General features: G+C 34.3%; 2 protein-coding genes and 1 long non-coding RNA gene across 7 annotated transcripts; 1 reads left to right on the top strand and 2 right to left on the bottom strand.

The window, feature by feature from the left end:
- Positions 1 to 2,954: 2,954 nt before the first annotated feature.
- Positions 2,955 to 5,366, bottom strand: LOC106755020. The gene is made up of 6 exons (XM_014637117.1): positions 5,111 to 5,366; positions 4,925 to 5,044; positions 4,059 to 4,849; positions 3,679 to 3,902; positions 3,443 to 3,607; positions 2,955 to 3,279 (listed from the first exon to the last, which is right to left on the bottom strand). The coding sequence occupies exons 1-6, from the start codon at positions 5,364 to 5,366 to the stop codon at positions 2,955 to 2,957; spliced, it is 1,881 nt and encodes a 626-aa protein (XP_014492603.1).
- Positions 5,367 to 12,175: 6,809 nt separating this feature from the next.
- On the top strand, positions 12,176 to 13,026 carry LOC106755028 (putative lipid-transfer protein DIR1). Its single transcript, XM_014637123.2, has 2 exons — positions 12,176 to 12,548; positions 12,825 to 13,026. Exons 1-2 carry the CDS (start codon positions 12,215 to 12,217, stop codon positions 12,839 to 12,841), a joined length of 351 nt encoding a protein of 116 aa, XP_014492609.1. The 5' UTR covers positions 12,176 to 12,214; the 3' UTR covers positions 12,842 to 13,026.
- Positions 13,027 to 16,909: 3,883 nt separating this feature from the next.
- LOC106755026 lies at positions 16,910 to 19,891 on the bottom strand. 5 transcript variants are annotated; one of them, XR_001375362.2, is made up of 6 exons: positions 18,894 to 19,880; positions 18,685 to 18,748; positions 18,463 to 18,554; positions 17,619 to 17,797; positions 17,304 to 17,426; positions 16,910 to 17,210 (listed from the first exon to the last, which is right to left on the bottom strand). It is a non-coding gene; the product is annotated as an uncharacterized LOC106755026 (long non-coding RNA). The 5 variants fall into 5 exon arrangements; XR_002667038.1 differs by having other exon boundaries at positions 18,463 to 18,551; XR_002667037.1 differs by having other exon boundaries at positions 17,619 to 18,748; positions 18,894 to 19,025; positions 19,095 to 19,891.
- Between the last annotated feature and the right edge of the window lie 4,983 nt (positions 19,892 to 24,874).

Genomic DNA, 24,874 nt, shown 5'->3' with positions numbered 1-24,874 from the left:
ATGTAGCAATGGTGGTCCCGTTTTGCTATTGTGGATTGAAATGTGTTGTTAGAACTGCAAGAACAGTTAAGAACAGAGGCAAGCAATTTTGGGGCTGCCCTAAGTTCAAGATAAGGTTTATTCGTGTTTTTTTTGTTGTTCTTATTTTGAGTTCGAGGGTGCCCTGATTGGTGTTTTCTTCTCACAGAATGGTGGTGAAGATGGTGGTTGCAATTATTTCACATGGTGTGCGGATCATGGGATTGTTGAAACAGAAACAAGTGCAAAGTGTGAAGGCAAGTCTGAGTCTTTCTTGAACAGAGAAGCAATGGAAGGTGGATGAAAGATTATAACTGATTTGGACTTGTCAGTGAAGAAATTGGAAAATAGGCTTAACGTGTTCTTAGGGATTGTTTGTGTTCTTTGTGTGGTTAACATTATTGTACTTACATTAGTGTTTTTTCGTTCATAGGAATGTTTTCATTGTACTTATGATGGAATGTACTTAGGATGCAATGAACCAAAGTTATTTTGACCATAAAAGTTTGTATTGTTTGTAACTTTTGGTAAGGAAGTAATTCAAAGTAATGATTGTGGTTGACAACTTCACCATTGCAAAAGACAATTTGAGACGTTTGTACCTTTTAATTCAAATGTAAAATTATCATGTTTTGTTTAAAAAATGTAATCAGAAGGTTGTTATTTCAGTTTTTGTGTGTATAAAAGAGCTTGGAAAAACCAGCTTTTGACCGTTGGACATGATATAACTGTTGAAGTGTGATGCTCCATTTTGTCAAAAAGCACTCCATAAACAATACTTAAATCAAAATTTATGAAATTCTTTAATTAGCCTGCTTTGGTTATCATTTCATTCAATTCAAACTGCCTATTTCTCCTCAGTCGAAATAAAACCACTAGCTATTTACCTCTGATATTGCAGAAAAACCTTTCTTTGTACATATCAGAAAAACAAAACATCAGCCATGTCTGCCAACAAGTTTGCAACCATCAAAATCACCCTTGTTCTAGTCTATTGTTAAGTCCCTGGCAAGTGTACCAGATCGTTATCAAGTAATATAAACGGGTAAGTCCGAGTATCGTTTTCCCAAAGGACTCTTAGGCCTTAACTTTCATGTAACCTAATCTTGTAAGACTTGAGAAAAGACTAATATTGGTGGTTGTATGCAAAGAACAAAAATAAACATGCAATCCAATTGATTCAATTGGTTTTGAGAACTATGGATGAATGATGTTGTTGGGGTTTACAATTTCATCTTATTCACTCTCATATATCTACTCTTCTTTTAATTCACTTGTTTATCTAATTGTCATGCAAACTTTCTTAATTACCCTTAGCCCAATTCCTTGGTGAAAAGAGCCTATTACTAATTACCGGCTTGCTATCCCTAGCCTCCCCTAGTAACTAATAATGCAGTGCGTTATGAAGCAAAAGCAATTGACCGTCCTATCCCTATCCCTAGGCGATAGCACATAATCAAGGAATTTCCCACCAGTTTATGACATTATCGTACGTCATCGATAAAGACAAACAACATTTGTTGAATGAGTTAAACAATAAAAGCATTGAGCACAGATGAGAACCCAACAATTGATAAACAAGTATATGACGAGCATATGAAAATAAATAAGAATTTCAATATATGAGAGTTTTAAAAGATTACATTGTTCCCCAACAACAAAAGGTTTAGTTCACCATTGACATGGTGAAACTAGATGAAAATAATGAAAGAANGGAAAAGAAAACCCTAGATTTGATAATAAGGAGCCTAAACATCCAAGAAATCTCCTCTAAGGTGTGTGGAATAGCTTTGGGCGTTCTCTCCGCCAAAAGAATCCCTATCTAATTCGCACTAGGGCTATATATAAGCCCAAAAAGATAACAGATAGATAACAGAAAGATTTACAGAATCTAACTAAAAAAACAGACAACCGCCCAGGCGCCTAATTTGACCGCTCGACGGTTTGCCTCTAGCCGCTCTGGCCGCTCAGCGGTCAGTTTTACCGCTGAGCGGTTTGCCTCTAATCGCTCTGAGCGCTCAGTGGACCATTCTGGCGCTCAGCGGCTTGTTTGACCCTTCTTTGCATCATTTTTCTTCTTCTTTCATGTGTCTAAGTCCACTTTACTTCACTTCCATGTTTAATTCATCCAAAAACCCTGCAAAACAATGCAAAACAAGCATAATATCTCTAAAACCAACTTTTGACTCTCAAGAGACTCAACTTAAGTGTTTTACTTGATTTAGAGCTCATTCTAAGCCTCAAAGAGTGTGTTTTACTATCAAATTTAAGTATGAAAATAACGGTTTTTAGACCGTTATCATCTATGCCATCCTAGAATGGATTCTGATCATCCTAGAATCGATCACATCATAGAGTCTGGGAAGAGCAAGAGTTTTATGTAGTTGAAATAGTTGAATCAGACAAATATGTTTTTCCTTCTAACACCACTTTCAGAAACACAATGATGCTAAAAGATCAGCATAACATCAAATGCACACCACAGATAAATCGAACCAAATTAAGCATATATGCTTAAATTTAATTAATGTCAAGCAGTATATAAAACTATATCATACAGACCAAAATAACCATAAAACCAGTATTTTCCATCAGTTTTCAACAACAGTAGCTCAATAATAGTGATTGAATGACAAAAGCATAATGTTTTGTAGCCTTAAAATATTACAAAAGTGCATTCCTACTATGTACTAGGGTTGAGGCTGAGACTGATGTGCTATTTCAGAATGTTGAGTGGATGGAGTTGGTTAGGTTGTTGATGTACTAGACACAGTTCCTGGTTGGGTTGTTGATGTACTAGGCACAATTCCTGCTTGGGTTGCTAATGGGCAACGACTTTTGTTATGGCCTTGTTCTCTACATATGCCACATCTTTTCTGCAAGCCATATTTGGTCATTCTTGATTCATCCTTCCTCATTTCCCATTGCTCTAGTCTTCATTTTCTCTTTGGTCTTCCAAGCAATACACTTTTGTGTGGAGGAGACACATCAGGATATGGAGTAATGTTCCACATGTTGGCTCCATTTATGGGATATATAATTGATGAATATGTCTCCTCATATATGGACTTCATGTAGCAAGAGTCAATAAATTGTTCTCTATCAATGTTGAGGAACTTCATTGCAGCCAATGAATGACAGCAGGGGATTCTAGTCATCATCCAAGTTCTGCATGTGCAGGAGGAGTCATCTATGTTGACTACGAACTTATCTCCATTGTTAAACATGTGATGAACTTCAAATAGCTTTTTGTCTGACCAACTGTGTACAAGACAACAATAATTATGAACCACAGTAGTAAATTAAGATAACATATTAGTGATTAATGGAATTTACCTAGGAATCCAATTTTTAGTTAATTGAGATTCTTTTCTAAATCTGGATCATGGGACAAATGGATCCAATAAATGATGATATGCTTGACCTGTTCTTGGCCCATCTTTGCATGAGGTAAAGCCGTATCTCCTCCAACAACGTAATTATGGGTTTACTCCTGGTAGAAACGAGGACACTATTGAAGCCCTCACTCATATTGTTTACTAAGGTGTCACATTTAGCTCTTTTAGTGAACCTTGATCTTGACCAATACCTACAACAAATAATATAATCATTATTAACATTATATGAATAAGGAAATGTGTTATACTTTTGAAGACTAACCTTGGAGGGATGGCAATCAAATGCTTATAAGCATCTTCGTTCACTGCTCTTATGTTTCTCATTTCCATCTCCCAAGTTTGTGGGTGTGTGGCTGTAGCTGCCCTCCACATTAAACGCTTGAGGTTTTTTCCAGGGAATTTCTTCCTGAAGTTAGCATACAAATGCCTTACACAAAACCTTTGCTCAACTCTAGGAAGCAATTCATCTATTGCATGAAGTAGACCCTGCAATACAATATACAAGTAATCAATAAAGCCAACTAATAATTAAGACCCTAAAGTTAAAATGTACAAGTCAAAATTAATGATGACTATTACCTTTTGCTAGTCTGATATGAAGGTAAATGAAGAACAAATTTCAGCCCTTCCAAGGTCATTTACCAATAGTTCCAAGAACCACCTCCATGAATCCTTGTTCTCAACTTCAACAACACAGTATGCAATTGGCAACATCTGTTCATTTCTATCTTGGCCCACAGCTGTTAACAACTCACCATCGTACTTACCTCTCAAAAATGCTCTATCTAAACCAATAATTGGCCTACATGATAGAAAACTATATTTGCAGGCCTTTAAACATACATAGAATCTCTTGAAAAGAACTTCACCCCCTACATCCTCAACCTTTAGTTTCACTATTGACCTTGGAATTTTGTCCAGCAACTTATGGGCATAATCATACAACCTTTTACACTGTTCTTTGAAAGAGCCATCAATTTGCTCTATTGCTATGTTTTTGGCCTTATAGGTCATACACCTTGAAATACTAATGTTCCATTTCCTTTGAATTTTTTCCCTTATATCCACACCCTTAACTGTTGGATTCTCTCTAATAGTTATCTGTATCTTGTTGCTCAACCACTTGGCATCAATTAATTTAAGGTTGAACTCCCTACTACAGGTATGGTTGTCCAGCATAGTTCTCAATTGCCATGTTTTGATTGCCTTCATATAACCACAATATAACCTCCATGGGCCTTTTGCACCCACACACTTGAACCTCATTCTTTGTTTATCATTCTTAACAAACTTAATATTTCTTCCATTATCCAACGCATAACTTTCTATAGCATCTAAAATGTCTTGTTTTTCAGCAAAATATGTCCCAACTTCCCACTTAAAGTCAACCATACTTTTTGGCAAAACAAATGTTGCAAAAGTCCCATAACCCTCTACATCAGTATCATCTTCATGACTTTATGCTCCACTAATTAATTGTTCAGATTCTCACTCATCATCTGACAAACCTCTATCATTCTCACCCTCTACATTAACATCAAAAATGCTGTCAGAACTCACACTGGAACATGGTCCACTATAGTCATTTGACATACTTTGGACTTTGACTTCCACATTTCCCTCTGAATCTGCATGTATATCATCGCCCATATCACTACCAACATTGAAATCAACAAGCCCCTCCAATCACTTACTATTTCCATCACCACTACCACTCTCAAAAGAGGAATTCCAACTTCGAATTTCCACATCTGGTTCAACTTCATTCTGTTCTACACCTTCATCTTCACCATCACCACCAACTTCCTCAACTTGCACTTCTCCATCAACATCACCCATCACTTCCAACACACCACCAACTTGTTCAACTCCATGGACCTCTTCCTCCATAACAGCCTCAACTTCCAGTTGTTCACCCATCTCTTGTTCTTCACCATCAACATCACCCATCTCTTACTATTCACAATCAACATCACCCCTTTCTTCAACTTGTCCTTCATCATTACCAACACATTCCAGTATATGTATGACTTCGTGTTCAGAACAAGGTGTATCACAAACACATGCACCTCATCATTCAGCCTAGCTAAATTAACCATATGCATGGCAGCAGTGTCATCACACAAACACTCTAACTTATCATCCAACACTGAAGCCCCTCCTACAGAGTACCACAGATCTTTAAACCCATGGTATCCCAAAGATTTCAATACACTAACAACCACGAAATAACTCCAAACATCTAGGTCAAACATAAACCTAGATGTCTCTCCCCCTTCATACTTAAACTTCCCATCATTAACTAATTTCCCTCCATGGTGAAACACAACCTCAATATCCTCGTCCATGGCACAAAACACCATATATAAGTATTTATACACCTATAATGTAATCACATGACGACAAAACATGTATTAAAACCATAAGCAAAACGCACTCACACACACACACAGAGAAAAATAACTTTAAACATGGGGGTACCACGGGGACCACAACATCGCAATCAAAACTGGAACACAATACAATGACAGGGACCACCACCCAACATCGCAATAAAAGTAATCAATTCAAAATCAAACTTTTACTAACCTGGCCAATCGAGATTGCAGCGGATGAAGGTCCCACAACTCCCATGACGACGACAACTGCAGACTCTGTCAAAAGAACTTTGGATGAACCCTAGAAGAACTTAGAAGAACTTCGGACGAACCCTAAATCCCCAAAATTATTCCCCAATTTGTGAAATGGATTGCACTTTGGACAAACCCTAAAAGAACTCGGAAGAAACTTCTTCCACTATCAATCCCTAATTCGATAAAGTAATAATTCCAATCCCAATTTTGGTTTAAAACTTTCCTTTTGTTTGAATTTAAAAAATTCAATTATCAACGTCAATTGTGCCCCTAACTCAGTCAGCCTAGAAGAACTCAGAAGAAACTTCTTCCACTGTCAATCCCTAATTCGATAAAGTAATAATTCCAATCCCAATTTTGGTTTAAAACTTTCCTTTTGTTTGAATTTAAAAAATTCAATTATCAACGTCAATTGTGCCCCTAACTCAGTCAGCCACGTCAGTTAAGAAACTGACTCCAGCGTCCACGTCAAACACACACTTAACGTCGTTTGCCCCAATTTAACGGAAAGGACCCAATTGTTGCAATTTTCAAAAAATTGGGACCCAATTGAGAAACCAAAAAAAAGGGACAAAATTGAGATTCCATGCAAAAAAAGGGACTTCCTGAATAATTAAACCTATTAAAAATAGAATTATGCATAGAAGCAAAAAATGTGTCTTAGCCAAGAAAAATAGTAAATATTCACATTGGTGGCTTCTCGTCTTCCATTGAATAGTTTTTTTTTTATATGCTTCAAAATGGTATTTGGTATGCTCATATTTCTTTCCTTTTAAAAACATTGCATATAGTAACAGAATGCTATGTCATGCTTCTTAATGGAAAATTTATTCCAAGTGTTATTTGGTGATCTTTTTCTCCTTCTGAATACAACTTCTAATGAATTCAACAAAAGGTATCAACTTCTGTGATTTCATTGTCTTTTATAACCTTTTTTTTATGAAATTTTGTTTTGTTTGTTATTTTAGCATGAATTTGGTTTAATCCCTCATATTTTTGTATTTGTTTCTTTTTCTCTTTTATGCAATTTTCAATCTAATGAGATATGTGGTTAAACTTTGAAGTTCGAATTTCATTTGAATGTCAATGTTTATAATATACTTATTATAGAAAAGTATTTTGGATGAATTGATTCTATCATTGGTTTTTAGTAATATAAATATACAAATTGATAACCTAATTGGAAAGAGTTAAAGGGAATAAACTCCACCAATTTAATATCAATTATTATAATATCAATTATAATAATTGATATTTACACTACCAATTAAAGTAAATAAAGGGAAAGTAAATATACAAAAATTAGCTAATAAAGACTAATTATTACAATTTAAAACTAATTATTATAATTGATATCCTCCCGCAAGTTGGACGATCTGGAAGAGATATGCAACTTGGACAGTAATGAGTCAAACCGAGAATGAAGCAGGGAGGCTTTGTGTTCTGCTTCAATTGAGGAACACCCAATTTACATCTTTGAACGCCGTGTGAAGATGATCCTTTAACTGCTTGAGGTGGCTGCGAGATGCCTTGGCATAGGTGCGCTGGAGAAGCGTTCAGAGATCATGTGATGTCGTTGTTTGAGACACCAGGGATGCCACTTCAGGGGAGAGAGTGGTGAGGAGAGTACCGTATATAAGACGGTCTTGTCGACACTAGGTTTAATAAGCAGAATTCAGAGTTGGAGGTACAACGGTGGTGGAGATCGTCATCGGCGGCACAGGAAAGGATCCATCTGGATATTTTTGAGAAGATCATAGCCATCAAGAAGAGCTTCAACTTGAAGTTTTCAAGTGAGGTAATTTGAGGGTAGAAGCTTGGTGACACTGCTAAGGGTGATGCAAGTGAATGGGTTTGATGGCTCATGAGGATTGCTAATAGATGAAGAGTTGTCGTTGGCCATGGGAGGCAAAAAGAAAGGAAGGAGCGACGTCCTGTGTTGAAGAAGATAAAAAAAACAAAGAGGATCGTGAATGGCAAAAAGTTTATGACCAAACCATCCATGAACAAGTAGAAGATAAAAGACATCGGATGAAAAAGAGACTTTTAGGGGGTCGTTGGTGGCGGCGGCCATAGGCCACCAACGACAACAAAGACAGAGTAGAATGTTCTAATATCTTATAGAAAAGTATTTTGGATGAATTGATTCTATCATAATTTTTCAGTAATATAAATATACAAATTGATAATCTAATTAGAAAGAGTTAAAGGAAATAAATTCCACCAACTTAATATCAATTATTATAATATCAATTATAACAATTAATATTTAATACTAAGAATTTAACTAAATAAAAATAAATAAATATATAAAAATTAACTAATAAAAATTAATTATTATAATTTAAAACTAATTAATTATAATTGATACTTGCAATAAAGTTTTCAAATTTATGCATTGAGGTTCACTTAAATACACATTGATAAAAAGTCGTGACAGTAAGATTCATACGTTCAACGTAAGAAAATATTGAAAGTCTAAAATGCTACATAAAAATCATCACATCCATATCGAAACGAATGTTAAATGGTGATAATAAGATTGAGATTAATATTGATAGGAGTTGAAGAGCTAGATTGAGTTTATGCCTCTTTAACATTAACGAAATCTGGATTGTTCTTTATGAATATCTAAAATCTTATTTTCATTCTCATATATTAATGTGTTTGTTTAGAGATTAGAGATAATTTATGTAAAGAAATAATTATTTAATTTACATAATAGTTATATTTTATTTACTATTTCCATAAAAGTGATTGTTTTTGCTCTTTTCAGTAAATACTGAAAAAAATTGAATTAACGGTAGATTTGCTTTGAAAATGAGACCATTTCCCTCTAAATTATTTTAGGTTATTTTTAATCTGTATTATATTTTAATATTAAAATAATCATAACAAAAATAAGCTAAGATTAAAGAAAATATAATATAAACTTATTTAATTAAATATAAACTTTTTAATAATTTAAAATTAAGAGGGTGTGAAAACAAAAATAAATATTAAAACAAATAACTATTAAACGGAACGTATATATATATATATATATATATATATATATATATATATATATATATATATATATATATATATATATATATATAATTTTATTTTAACGATAAAAATTAAGAGTTTTCTAACAGGTTTTATTTTCAAAATAAATAAGTTGCAATGTTAGTTAAATTTAATTTTTATTAATGGTTTTATTCTTTCAAGAACTTACATAATTTAAAATATATGTAATATTGATTGTTTTGACATATGTGGTTAGTATAAGGCTGAATTGTAGAGGTTCGTGTCATATAAATATGATTAAACCTGTTTTGTAGTATTATGCAGACTCGTTGGATGAGCATATACTTGCTATGTGAGGCTAAAGTTAGAGAGTTACTGACTTGGTTGTCCCTATGTGAGAGTAGACTCATTGAGAGAAACCAAAGTCAGGGGATTCACTAACTTGACCTTCGCATGGGCTATGATATGATTAATGGGCGAGCTCAAAGTCAGAGAATTACTGACTTGGTTGTCCCTAGGTGAGAGTAGACTCATTGAGAGAAACCAAAGTTAGGGGATTCACTAACTTGACCTTCGCATAGGCAATGATATGATTAATGGGCGAGCTCAAAGTCAGAGAATTACTGACTTAGTAGTCTTTGGGCGTGATCAAAGTCAAAGAATTCACTAACTTAGTATATGCTTTAACATTGTGGGTTCAATAAAGAGGTATCTTGAACTCTAATAACTATTTACACTCAATTAGAGTAGAATGAGTTATGTGTTGAGAGTCGTACTAGTGCATAAAAAGTGTTTAACGTCGTGCGTTTAACATCTAACGAAAGAAAATTTAATTTAAAAAATGATTGGTGATATTTTTGTAAATAAAACGTCATTATAGAAGTTGATTCCCCCAAGCTCAGACATCAAATAAGGTATAGAAGTAGGTCACTCCATATCAGACGTAAGGTCCAAAAATACCTCATTTTAAGCGCAATATTAATTTTTTTTACGACATAGATGTCGGCCCCCTCAAATTAGACGTCAAATTCTCTTTTAGACATTGACCCCCTAGTTCAAACGTCAAAAAGGTCCAAAAATATCTCAATTTAAGTGTCAATATTATTTTTTTACAACATAGACATCGACCCCCAAAATTAGACGTCAAACCCTCCTTTAGACGTCGCCCCCCAGATTAGATGTCAAAAATGTTCAAAAATAAACGTCGGTGTCCCCTAGATCAAACGTCAAATCCTCTACAAAATCAGAATTGAAAGGTCACTTTTTCAGACATTAGACATCGAATCTCCTTTCCCAAACATCAATAAGCTACGAAAATACCCAAAAAGTAGCGCCAGAATGGATTATTTTACCAATTAGACGTCAAATCTAGAGGGGGGCCGATGTCAAATGCCTTTTTAAACCCCAAAAACTCATAATGCCTACCTCACTTTCTTTCGCATTTTCGTTTGGGTTTTTGTTTCGTTTGTGTTCACCATTGCTACTATAAGGTATGTTTGATTAATTTTCTTCCAATTAATTTATTTTGCAGCGATTAACTTTAGTTTGCACCGATTAAATTTTGTTTGCACCGATTAATTTTGGCTTATGATGTAGTTTTATTTGTGAGTTTATAAATCTTGGCGGTGGCAGTGAGTGCCCAATCTCCATTGCTTGAAACTCATAGGATATACAATTTTATGATGTGCAATAATGATTTTTTGTATTTCAAGAGTGGTAATACTGTAGAAACAAATCAGTTTAAAAAAAAACAAAACAAAATGGGTGTTGGTTTAGGAGAGGTCCGACGTTAAAATTGACATCTGAGTAAGGGGATCCTACGTTCAATTGACGTCTCCCAATAAGACGTCAGATTTGGATTGGATCTTGAATGTTGAAAATAACAGACTTCAAAAGCCTTTTTTGCAGTAGTGGTAGAGAGGTCCTCATCTGTGGACACTGGTTAGGTCCTAGGCGCAAAGGAGATTAACCTTGTGAGTAGTAATGTGATAGCCACTTTGTTAATGACTTTATAGTGGATAAATACTACTATAAGTGCACGCTTATAGTGAAACCTAATGTCAAAGACATGTATCCGAATAATTATGTCTTGTGGCAACTAAATATTTGTCTTGATATGAGTTATTGTATTGTATAAATGTTTAGATTAGATCTTATATGGTTTAATTGTTTTAGAAAACCTTTTTACACATTAACTTACTCTATCATTTTCTTTTGGTGTTTCTTTATGTCTTTGTGATTTTCTTTTGGAATGATCACTTTATTAGTGTGAGTAGATGATGATTAAGTGTTAAAGCATCTTTGATGAAAGATGATAATGCGATAGAGTTTTCTTTTATAGACGTCTAGTAACTATTGATAATAATTTTAAATATATTTTATTATAGAGATATTCAATATATTTCTTTGTTGAGATAATTTTTTTATTTATCAATTTTATTATGTTTTATTTTATTATTTGTAGACGTGAAATCGGTATATTATATTTAACTAATTGAATCATACTTTTAGCATAAATACATCTTACCTATGATAGTTTAAACAAGATTAACAAAACTTTTCTTAAATGGATTTCTTTTTATTAAAGGCTATAAAAAATTGAACAAATATATTAGTATTTATATACACACTCACCAACTTTACTCAACTATGTAATTATTTAATATATATTAATAATCATAACTCTAATGGTTTATATACTTTAAGGTAGAAAGAAGATGAGTGTATATTTTGCTTTATTATGTTAGTCCAAGAATAAAGTGTAGTATTAGGGGGCGGTGGTAGTTGAGATAAAGTTGGTGACAGGTTCTCATAAAGTATATTGGTTCGGCAATTGATTGAGGATGAGGTGGCATCAAACACTGCTCTTGACCTGCACACACTGTGGATAATGGCTACATCTGAAAACAAGAAAAACAAAAAGAATTTGTGTTGTGGGTATTGACATACCTACTTGATTGGACAATGGGTGGAGGAAAATGGTGTTTACACTTGCTTTTTGTTCCTAAGTGGTGCAATAAGAGAGTCTCCCTTGTCCTAGTGCAAGCTCCATTAATCAGAGGGTGGTGACAGAGCAAACACTTTTTTGGAGGATGTTGGGCTATAAAACCCGATGAGATGGAAGGCTTGATGGCAGTGTGAAATAGAGAATCAATGGAGGGTGTTGTGAAGTTTGCATGCCTTGTTGGGTTTGTGGTGCTTGTGAGTGTTGCAAAGGTGGATAGTGCTGGGGAATGTGGAAAATCTACTACCCCAGATAATGAGGCTATTAAGCTTGCTCCATGTGCTTCAGCAGCACAAGATGAGAATGCTAGTGTTTCTCAGAGTTGCTGTGCACAGGTGAAGAAAATAGGGCAGAATCCTAGCTGCCTCTGCGCAGTTCTGCTATCAAACACAGCTAAAATGGCTGGAGTCAACCCTCAGATTGCTGTCACCATCCCAAAGCGTTGCAACCTCGCTAATCGCCCTGTTGGTTATAAGTGCGGACGTAAGTTTCATTCTCCCTTCTTTTATCAATCTATAACTCACAACTCAAGTTATAGTTCTCAGAACAATTACAAGTACTTGTAATAAGTTATAACGTCCAATTATACTTTATGTTAAAACTGGATAAAAAATACTACTAAACTATAATAAAAGAGTGGTTTACTATAAATAAGTATTAGAACATATATATTGCTATATATGATTTCTCCTCATTATTTTTGGCAGATAATTATTTAACTAGCTATGTGAATGCAAATTCTGATTTAAACTTTTGCAGCTTACACACTGCCTTGAAAGAGTGAAGGTTGTTACGGAAATGAAAGATGAGAGAAGGCGGAAATAGACTATATATATGGCCATCAGCTGCTACAAATGTGACTAGACTCCATGTTTGTTGTATTGTATTTGTAATTTCCAATTGAATAAGACCCAGCAGCTCTATGCATGAATAAAATATTTACTTTATGTGTTTTGTTTCATGTCACTGTTTATTTTCTTTTTTGTCTAAGTATATCTCTCATCTTTTAAATTATTTCAAAAAAAAAGTTGTGTGTGTTTAAAATATATATATTTAAATTATAATTAACACAATATTTCATTGTCTAATATTCGATAATAAAATATTTGATATATTTTAACACCTTCACTCAAATTGGTGTATGGATATCATACATTTTCAACTTGAATAGAGACTCATTAAACAATTTTCTTGACACTCCTTTGGTGAGCCAACTGCAATTTTAATCTTACAAAAAAAATGAAATTATTTCAGTTTCAAACTTCTCTTTGATGATATGTCTATCAATTTCCACATACTTTACTATATCATATTGTACAAGATTGTGAACAATTGCTATACTTGAAGTATTATCACATTACAAATTCATAGCTTGATTTGGTTTAAAACCCAAATCTGAAAGGAATTGTTTTCTCCACATAGATCCAACTTTGTCTTCTTCGCAGATCCAACTTCCAAATTGAGCTTCTTCATCTATTCGGTGCATTTCTTTTTCTTCTTTCTTTTGTTGTTGCATTTTCGTTGCTAAAAATAGGTGCATTTTGTTCCTTTGTTCAACCTTTTTTCATTTATTGTATGTTTGTAGTTTTAGAATTAAATTGCATGTATAGAATTAAGATTTGTATGCTTAGAAGTGTGAGGAAATAAAAAGTGTTTTGGACAAGATAAAGTATGGATCTACAACTGAATTTTGTAAAATCGGATTTTGAAACAAAAATACCTTCATCAAATTTGGAAAACCTATTTTAGTTTTTTTCGAATTTCGAAATCTAATAAAAGCTAAAATCAATTTTTCAATTCCGATAAAGACATTTTCTTTTGAGATCCGATTCTGGGTTTTTATCTACATGTAATTGGATTTTGTTTTTTTTCTTCTACGTGGCGTATAAATACATACTTCTTTATCATTTAGAAATGAATAAATACTTTTACTAATTACAGAATATATATCTTTTGAGATATTGTTGTTATATTTCTACTGCGAGCACAAACATATATTATATATATTAAATAAATATTAGGAATGTGGAAGTTAAAAAGAGAAAACAAATATCAAAAGTTAAGATTTGATATTTTTTGTTTATTTAAATATAAAAAAATTTACAACTATATTTATATTTTAGTCAGTACCGGAAAAAACATGTGAAAATAATTAGAGTGATTAAATTTAAATAATTGAGGTATACTTTTATTTGAAGTGATATTTTTATTCTTCTTGCATGTAAGAAAAAGAAAATTAAAAAATGGAACAAATTTCACATAAAAATAAAATAAAAAATAAAAATAAATTAATAAATATATACTTTAAAGTCATTTTGATGTAGTTAAGATATGCTTATCAAAGGTCCTAAAATATATTAAGGGTTAGTCTGTATTAAGGAATATTTGATACGAATATTTTAGATACTTCTTAGTTAATATTCATTTATAGTATTTAGATTCATGTTTGATTTATCATTTATGTATGTAAGTGTAATAAATATCATATGAGATGATCGCGATGTTGAATACATGTTTGTAGCAAAAATATATAAAAATTAATTTTTTTAATGATTTAATTTTATTTTAAATAAGATTTATAATTTAAATTTTATGTGATTAAAATTTGTTTCATTGTTATAATTTGAAAGACTTAATAAAACATTAAAATTTAATAAATATTATATTAAAATTTTCAAAAACCATATTCAAGTCTTTATAATTGAACATGTAAACTTTATTTGCTATTATTGGAATTGATGCATTTAAAAAGTCCACTCATCGTTAAAATTGATTTCATTATTATTATTATCAATGTGTGTTTTTCAGTATATAAAACTACAACATAGAAATCAATCATAAAAATTGTAAATTATAAAATAACATGAGACAAAACAAGTATCAGATGTAAAAATCCAAATTCGATAAAGCAAGTGTTGGATATCAAAATTCGAATATCACTTTATCAAATCTTAAAATTCGATTTTTCTTTCATTTGATACGTGGTTTTTCACTTTCAAATGTTAAAATCTGATTTCTGTCAAAATCTGATTTTTTTATAAGATAGATGAAAGACAAATCAGATTTTGATATTAATAAAAGGTAATCAAATTTAAATATTTGATTAGGTCTTTATCAAATTTTAAAATCTGATTAAGATTTATGAGTTTTGCAATTAATTTTTGCACTTGTTTGATGCAAGAAGCTTGAAAAAAATTATTCCACGTGTTTAGAACACTTCTTACCGAACAATCTCTCTCAAGGACCACAAAAAAGGAGAAAATGAAAGAGGATGCAAGAAGACAACATATTGTGGCTTTTGAAGAGCTCTCTGTTAAGTTTCTGGCAGGTGTACCAGATCGTTATCAAGTAATATAAACGGGTAAATCCGAGTATCGTTTTCCCAAAGGACTCTTAGGCCTTAACTTTCATGTAACCTAATCGCATAAGACTTTGAGAAAAGAATAAATTTGGTGGTTGTATGCTAAGAACAAAAATAAACATACAATGCAATTGATTCAATTGGTTTTGAGAACTATGGATGAATGGTGTTGTTGGGGCTTACAATTTCATCTTATCCACTCTCATATATCTACTCTTCTTATTTAATTCACTTGTTTATCTAATTGTCATGCAAACTTTCTTAATTACCCTTAGCCCAATTCCTTGGTGAAAAGAGTCTATTACTAATTACCGGCTTGCTATCCCTAGCCTTCCCTAGTAACTAATAATGCAATGCGTTCTGAAGCAAATGCAACTGACCGTCCTATCCCTATCCCTAGGCGATATTGGCATAATCAAGGAATGTCCCACCAGTTCATGACATTACCGTACGTCCCCATATTGATAAAGACAAACATCATTTACTGAATGAGTTAAACAATAAAAGCATTGAGCGCAGATGCGAACCCAACAATTGATAAACAAGTATATGACAANCATATGAAATAAATAAGAATTTCAATATATATNAGAGTTTCNAAAGATTACATTGTTCCCCAACAACAAAGNGTTTAGTTCANNATAATCATGGTGAAACTAGATGAAAATAATGAAAGAATGAAAGAGATAACCCTAAACTTGGTTGAATGGAGCCTAAGCATCCAAGGAACCTCCTCCAAGGTGTGTGGAATAGCTCTGGACGTTCTCTCTGCCAAAAGGAATCCTTCTCTAATTCGCACTAGGGCTATATATAAGCCCAAAAAGTTAACAGATAGATAACAAAAAGATTTACAGAATCTAGCTAAAAAAACAGACAACCACCCGGGCGCCTAAATTCACCGCTCAGCGGTTTGCCTCTTGCCGCTTTCACCGCTCAGCGGTTTGCCTCTTGCCGCTTTCACCGCTCAGCGGCTAGTCTTGCCGCTGAGCGGTTTTCCTCTAATCGCTCTGAGCGCTCAACGGACCATTCTGACGTTCAACGGCTTGTTTAACCTTTTTTTTCATCATTTTTCTCCTTCCACTACAAAAACAATGCTATTTAGTGGAGGTTTTTTTTTTGATTTACGAAGGTTTTCACTCTCTGCAAAGTAAATTCCGGGAGTTATTTAAACTCCCGCAGTTTGAGTCGCCACAAACTATCTGCGAGGGTTTTTCGCAACCCCTAGTATCACATTCAATTTGCGAAGGTTTTTTTGTAGAGGGTAAAAACTTTCTCTATTAATAGTTATTATTTTGTGGGAATTTTTAACTTCCTTTATTTTCAACTATTTAATTACAAAAAATATCTGCATTTTTAATGCCAATTTTTGGTATTTATATATGATATTTAATTCACTAGCTTGCTGAATTAATAAAAAAATAATAATAAAATATATAAAATTGTAAAATATCCAAAAGTAATTCAAAAATAAATTTATTGGTGATTTAAAATAACATACATTCATTCGTTGATAATTACAATGTAAATATAAAAAAAAAAATACATAATGTTTAAATAATATTACAAGATTGACAAAAAAATTCTAGAATGGTCAAAAACTATAAGACCAATTAAATGTTTTACTGTAATTCACATTGTAGTGCTTATATACAGAGTCGTACTTGCTCAGGAACACCTTTGCTACTTCTGTGCCAGTCACCATTGCCGTCAATAAAGGTAATAGTAGTGCGCTTGTCCACATGATTAAAAGGCAAGAAATGCACCTCGATGATTCCTGTTTTTGCCTGACATGTCAAAATAGAATCCAATTACATTGTTAAGCCACTTAGTTTGCTTTCATTTCGTGTTAACATATAAAAGGGTGTGAATCATTATACCTCCTTGAGGTCACTTAAAATTCCCACAATTGATGATGAATCAATGACATCCTGGTTTTCAGTCCTTGAAGCTCTAGCTGCATATAGGATAGGGGTGTCCTTGTCCATGCCCCTGGGGAAGACCTGTATTGCAAGAAATCCATTATTAATATTGTTATGTAAGCACAAGATACCTCTGGTCTTAAACCATTAAGCATAGGAATGAGAAAAGAAAAGCATGCATCTCAGGAAATAAGAGTATAAAACCTGTCAATGAATAGTATTATCTTGTTATAATATTTTGGGAATGTAAAGAAATCTACTTTAGTCACTAACCTCAATCAAGTTCTTATCCACAGTAAGTTTTAATCTCAACCATTACTTGAACACATCAAGATTATTCCATGCCCATTTGCATATCAAGAACACAATGATGCCAAACACTCCTTATTGGACAGGAGCTTCCTAACTCCATCTTCTAGCATCTCTCTCAGCACAAGATATTTTTTGTTTTCCTAGAAAAGAAACAATTTACGAAGAGATGAAACAAAAGTATTAATATCATTTTCTAAATAATTACGAGACAAAAATATCAATATCATTTCTATTATGAATGGATGACAATAAATTGTAAAGATGACAGAGAAATTGTGCATACGAAAGTATAAAACAAGTTATACTAAAAAAACTAGCCTAAATCTAAATCAAAGGAATTAAACATATATAAAAATAACCGAATAACCTCGACTTTGTATAGTCCTTTTAGTCGTATAATGCATATATTCAAGAATCGATTTTAACTTCCATTAATTTAAATTATATAAATTAACGGAACACGTAACAACAATGGAGCAAGTAAAACTATGCAACCTTGATTCTTGATGCATGTGCCTGAGATAGGATAAAATAGGTTACAGTATAATGATTTAGATCACAGAATAATGTTGAGGGAATTGCTCAGAACTCAGAAGGTGTATATTTTATATTGATTCAAGAGTTAAATACATATAAGTACAACAAAGGCAATAAATACAAAACTAACAAATCTGTAATCATGTAACCTCCTTTGACTTCAAATGATAGTCACGAATCATAAGACCCATTTCCAACAAATATATTCAGAATTAAAAGAGGTTAGAAAAAAAAAAATTTCATGGTGAGTAGAGAGAAAAAGTTTTACTTGTAGACAGGACAGAATACAGCCAGAGGTAACAACCAGCCAGGTGCATCATTTGAGGTGAGTGATGACCACTTTTGGTTCTCATGACACTTCTTTATAAAATTCCAAAGGGTAATAACAAGTTCAGTTTTGTAAGCAAGAACAGTCATAATTCGCTGAAGTGGCAGCTTGCCGAAGGTAACATGGAAATCATGCAATATTTTTAAACAAAGAACATCATACCCCAAAGAGCATCCCTCTTTATAAGTGGTGGCATAGGTATGTCCTTTTCTATTTTTTTGTGCTCCTGGTATGCAACAAGAACAAGTTAGAAATTAATTGCTCAGAAGAATAAGGATTCATATAATTTAATATAAAATACCAATCAGTTCAATAAACATTTTCTAAATAAGTAAACATAAAACTACTGATACTAGAAAGAAAAACAATACCATTATCCATCAGGATTTTGTGCTTTTTCAATGTAATGGATTGCTTTAGAAATGCAATAATCAATTTCCTTTCTTCTTAAATTTCTAAACAGAGTCAATCCCTGCATTGCCGATGATATGCACTCAACATACCTATTTCACAAACATTTCATACAATAAGTAGAGAGAATTGGAGAAAATATGAAAGGAGAGAGGACATACCTATTTCAAAACATTTCACGCGGCGAGCTTTGTCATCTTTGAGGAGAGAGGACCTGCTACTAGAGTCTGCAGTGCCTGGGCCTTCTCCACCGTGACGGAAGGTTGATCGCGGTCCACGTCCTTATCGTTGGAATATGAAACGAAACATTGGGCTTGGGTCTCATCGTCTTCTTATCCTTAGTTGCCATAGTGAGTCCAGGTGTGGTCAGACTCGTTTCAGAAACCAGTTGAAACCCATCCTCCTCCATCTGAGTGCTTCGCCGAATGCCCAGTTTTTTCCTCCTCCCAATGCCTCCGGAACTCGTCCATGGATGCATCAAACCACTCCATATTAAGATCTTTCACGTTCACAAGGCAGTCATAGGCGTCATCGACGTCGGCAGGGAACGCTGCGTGCGCCACAACTCCGATGGCCTCTAGCATCGATGGTGACTCCCTCGCGATTTTCAACAGCAACCGCTAGGTTATCGGGACTGGGAGCCTTCCTGGACGCTGCCTCCTCCTCATTGTGGTAACCTCACTCTTATGCTAGGGTTTAAGAAAAAAGAGGAAAAGGCTTGCGTGAAGAAGAAAGGGGGAAAGGTGCAAAATGTGGGAAAAATAAAATAAAAATGTAAGTTGGGTATGGGAAATTTTTCGGAAAGGTGGGAATTAGAGAACATAGGAGGGAAGATACGTTTTGAAAAATTTAAGTGAAAAGAGAAGTTGGAATGGTAAAAAGGTGTATTTAATCCGTGGAATCATAAACCTCCTCAAAAAACAATCAAAACTCCCACTATTATCAGCACTTAGATCAATTCTTTTAATTATACTACATAATGTTGATTTGCGGAGGTTTTCTACAACCTCTCCAAAATAAACCCCGCAGTATAACAATTTTTTTTTGTAGTGTTCTTTCATGGGTCTAAGTCCACTTTACTTCATTTTCATCTTTAATTCATCCAAAAACCCTGCGAAACAATGCAAAACAAGTATAATATCTCTAAAACCAACTTTTGACTCTCAAGAGACTCAACTTAAGTGTTTTACTTGATTTAGAGATCATTCTAAGCCTCAAAGGGTGTGTTTTACTATCAAATTTAAGTATGAAAATAATCGTTTTTAGACCGTTATCACAACCCCAAACTTAGAACTTTGTTTGTCCTCAAGCAAACAAGACAAAACTTGGCTTTCCACTTCTTCATCAAATAATTCACACTTGCAAACCTTCTTTTCTCATGACAAGTTATTATACAATTTCAAATTTCAGTGGAATCCTACAAAGATGTATGTATGTTTTCATTCCAAATTGATTCACATAATCAATCTTTTTCCAATAGATGTTTTGTTCATGAATGATCAATCAACTAAACATAGATGTAAACATGGATTTAACAATTCTCACCAAGCAAGTGTTTCACTCAATCACTCAAATGTTTAGGAGGTCATTCTACACTCTACTGTTCACATGTCACATAAAACAATATTGTCATTCATCTAAAACAATCAACATCTTTCACATGCATACGTCATCACAAGGACTTTTTCCAAGGCTTCTATTGTGGCTGGGCTAACAAGAAAATTGGGTTTTCTGGAATACAAAATCGTTGAGTTAAGAGAGTTTAAATCATTATTCAAAGTTCAAGCACACTCTCTTTTTAACCAATCTCACTCATTCCCAACTTTTCCCTTTTACATTGAGTTCTTTTTAACATGCATAAACTCTTTTCTTCTTTTCTTTTCTTTTTCACATGCATTTTTTTTTTCATCTTTTGAACTCAATGCTTTTCTTTTTATTTCCGTTTGCCTTTCACTTTTCCCATTCAACCCCAAACTTGAACCTTTTCAATACATATAATTATTCTCAACCCTAACTCAAGGTAAATCAATTCAAACAAGGGTTTTCATGCTGTTTAAGGTCAAGGTTCAAAAAGGTATCATTTACAATTCTTTGGGTGAAAATTTGGCTAAGTAAGGGATTTCCAAGCATGGCCTTGATCATATGACATACACATGCAATTCAATCAATTTTCAAGATTAAGTCAATACCATTCATGATTCTCTATGAACAGTGCACACAATAAAACTCTGAAGCTCAATACCTCACATAATCAGGCTTTCTCACTTCTCACATGAATCCTGCTTAGCAAAAAAATCACAATCATGAATCANTTACTCATCTGTTCTCATAGCTAGTGAACCATCAACCTGGATATCAACATTCAGACATTCTCAATCATCATCCATAAACAATCATCAACAATAAACAACTCATCATGCAATAAATTGGAACCATTATCCGAATAAGTGTACAAGCCAAGCATAGACTCAAGCATAAGTTCAACCTATACTACTAATTCAAAGTACAAAGAAAAAGGAAAAGAAAAATCCCTGTCAGTACTTGGCATCCATCAGTAGATGCCATCAACGAAGATCCTCATCTGAGCTATCATCATCCTCACCCTCCTCGGCATCCTCAAAATCTTCATCATCATCCTGGTCATCACCCTGTACTCCTGAAGTTCCAGCAGCTCCGGATCCACTACCATGTGCCTGTCCTCGAGACCAAGCCATCACACTACGAAACTCATCCATAGTCCACCTGTGCACTGGTGGTTGGTCATATAATCTCATTATCATCTCGGCAGTGGCCTCCTGCCCTCTGTAATGGACTTCATCCTTACCTCCATCAGAGACATGTACATGTCTCTCATCTGGAATGGCTTAGGCTGCTCTGCTGATGCATCTGCAGGCTCATCCTCCTGCTGTGCTGCTGCCCTCCTAGGACATCTCCTAGGGACTACTCCAGCTGGCTCATCCCCTCTACAATATTGACTAAAATAGGAGGCATTAATAGCACTCCTTGGCCTCTCAAACGGTGGAACTGAAGTGTTTACCCCTGTTTGCTGGCACAAATAGGTAATCAGGGACGAATGTGCCAGTGGCATCCTGCTGCTCATAGTGTTGGCGCAGCTCATAATCTCACTAGTGATAATCTTCCCAACGTTCACGTCCATCTGCCTCAACATACAGTAGATGACCAAAATCTGATGCAAAGTGATATCAGAAACATGAGAGCAAGGCTGGATGTTTGCATGTGTAAATGCCATCCAGTATTTAGCTAGGGGAGTTAAGTCTGCCTTCAAGATGTTCACCGGTGCTCTGTTTGGGTTTCTCTGAAAATGCCTCCAAGGGATGCACATAACCCGCTCAATCTCCTCATAATCCCGGGCCTCCCCTAGTATAGCAGCATACATGCACTGCTCTCCTGGCCACTCAGTCCCCAGAAAAGCGTTGATGGTATCAGGATCATAGTTGATCAAGTGTCCACGTACATAGCTCATGTACCTTCCTGCGGACACTCCTCCTCTCGGCAAGACATTTTCACAAAACTCTTTCACCAACTCAATACTAGCTGGTGCTGGATAGGTCGTCAGTCTCTCCCAACCTCGCCTCTCAATCTCCAGACCAAATTCTGGAGCCAAGTCAGGAATGTACATGGCTTTTCTCTCTATCAGCAGTCGCCTTTCCTGGACTATAGCAAAGTGTTCCTCATGTTTCCTTGAAAGGAACCTTGAAGAATAGAATCTTCTAGGTCTCTCTGGTTCCTTCCTCTTATTGCCCATTGTCTTAACTCTCTTTGAAGTAGACATTCCTGCATAAATCAATTTCATCCAACAAAATTCACAGAAACATCATTAGAGGTTAGTGCATCATCAAATCATATAATTGTCTATGGAAAAACAGGGCTCTTCATCACTCAAACATCCAAAAATTTCAATTCTTAGGCAAAACAGCTGCAAACCGCCCAGCGTCAAAGGACACCGCCCAGGCGGTTTGCCTCAGATCGCGCCACCGCCCAGGGCCAAAAAATACCACTCAGCGGTGGCGGCTAGGGTTTTCCAAAATCCTTGCCTATTTGATCCTAATCTCCAATCTTTTGCTAGAATAATCAATCCAGACCAAAATCATGCAATTTAATCGGTTCAAACAGTTCCTATTCTATTAATTTATGCATAGAAATCAAAAGCCCTAATTTATCATGTTCCTAAGCATGTTTTTCAACAAATCCCAAATTAGAAACACCAAACAATGAAATTGCATACTTACTTGAGTGAAAATTATGAATGCTTGCAGAAAAGTTACTTAATTGATGATGTATGTCCTCTCCAATGCAAGTTCCTCAACCAAAAACCCCAAACTTTGACAAAGTAATGGTGAAAAATTGAATTTTTGGTGAGTGGGTGAATGAGATAGTGAGGAAATCTCTCTAAAATGCTTTTGAAAGTGAAAGAAAGGTGTTAGGGCTTAAGGAGACCACTCAAGCGAAATGCAAAGAAGAGTTTCAAAGTGTCAAATGTGAAAACCCGCTCAGCTTTTAAGCAAAGCCAAACCCCTCAGCACCGCAACCGCTTAGCGGCAAAATGCACCGCTCAGCGATTTGCGCGTGATTTCTGTTCTTCCTCTTTTTGCTTTCTTTTGAGTAATCTTTCCCTCTAGCACATAATTTCAACCTTCAATTTCTCAAATATATACCTTTCCCCTCTCAGATGCAATCATCAACATGTAATGCACTTAACACAGGATTAAAACAGAACAATCAATTGGATTGTCTTCCACGTAGCGCTTGTTTAACGTCACGAGCCTGACCCAAACCTGTTTAGCACTCATCAGTAAGTGCTTCTCCTTCCAACACCCTTCAGTAGGTGTTCTTACCTTTTATCCTTTAGTAGATACATAAAAATTTTAGCGTCCCTCAGAAGATGCTACCTAATACACAAAATATAAAAATTGTTCATGATTACATCACCAAGATTCAAAAATTTAAAGTACAAAAATATTGTTCTTGGATCACTAGGATGCCTCCCCTTGCTTGATATTCTTTTCTTTTTCTTCTTCCTGCTGAATTTTTTCAGAAAATTGAGAACACCAAGCACCTGTTTCCATATATCAATCATAGGAACTTTGATCTCCACTTTCTTGAAGATCTCCATAAAGCACTTAAACTTTTTTTTTCCTATGATATTTCTTTTGATGAGGAAGAGGTTTTGCATATGATCTTTTCTTCTTTCCTCTCTTCCTCTTTTTTTCTTAATCTTCTCCTTCCTCCAGTTTTTTTTCTTTTTTTCTTTCTTCCTTTATTTTCACAATTTTTCTCTTTTTTTCTTTTCTCTCAACCACTGCTTTTTCTCCCTTATCATCATTATCTTCCTCAACCAACGTTTCTGTTTCTTCTTCCTTTAAATCTCTCTCTATCTTTTCTTCCACATTCTTTTCCCTTTTTTTCTCCATGTTTTTCTCCTTTATTTTCTCCTCATATATCTCTATCTCTTTTTCCTCTATATTTTCCTCCTCAACAACCTTATCATTTTCAGAGATAGTGGCTTGATATTCCTATTTAGGGTTAACTTCAGTATTAGCCCTAATAATACCCAGAGACTTCAACACGCAAGAGATTTGTTCCATCTGTAAACGTTCTTCAACGTCCCCTAACGTTTCTCTTGGCAAAAAAAGATTGTTGCTTCTGTAAACGTTGTTCAGCTTCCCCCAACGTTTCTTTTTGCGAAGAGGAATGTTGCCTAAATATGCTTTGATACATGTATGAGTGAGGTTCCCACCAATGGTTGAAATTATTTTGGTAGAATTGACTGCCCATATAATAAAATTCTTGTCCATACTGCATCCTGCAAACATTAGGCACAAAACCCTAGTAGCATTTTTTTTATATATTTTTTTTTTAAAAAAATAAAAGGATAAAAAGATATATACAATCAAGTCAAACTTAATCAGTTTACACTACT

The sequence above is a fragment of the Vigna radiata genome, unplaced genomic scaffold, assembly GCF_000741045.1.
Source record: "Vigna radiata var. radiata cultivar VC1973A unplaced genomic scaffold, Vradiata_ver6 scaffold_309, whole genome shotgun sequence".
NCBI lineage: Eukaryota > Viridiplantae > Streptophyta > Magnoliopsida > Fabales > Fabaceae > Vigna > Vigna radiata.
This window is presented reverse-complemented; position numbering and strand designations above follow the sequence as displayed.

Coding starts and splice junctions, on each gene's coding strand:
- LOC106755028 (XM_014637123.2), top strand. CDS start 12,215: ATGGAGGGTGTTGTGAAGTTTGCATGCCTTGTTGGGTTTGTGGTGCTT.
- LOC106755020 (XM_014637117.1), bottom strand. CDS start 5,366: ATGGGTGATGTTGATGGTGAAGAACAAGAGATGGGTGAACAACTGGAA. Junction 5,045..5,110: donor TGGTAGTGGTGATGGAAATA/GTAAGTGATTGG, acceptor ATATACATGCAG/ATTCAGAGGGAAATGTGGAA. Junction 4,850..4,924: donor AGAGGGTGAGAATGATAGAG/GTTTGTCAGATG, acceptor ATACTGATGTAG/AGGGTTATGGGACTTTTGCA.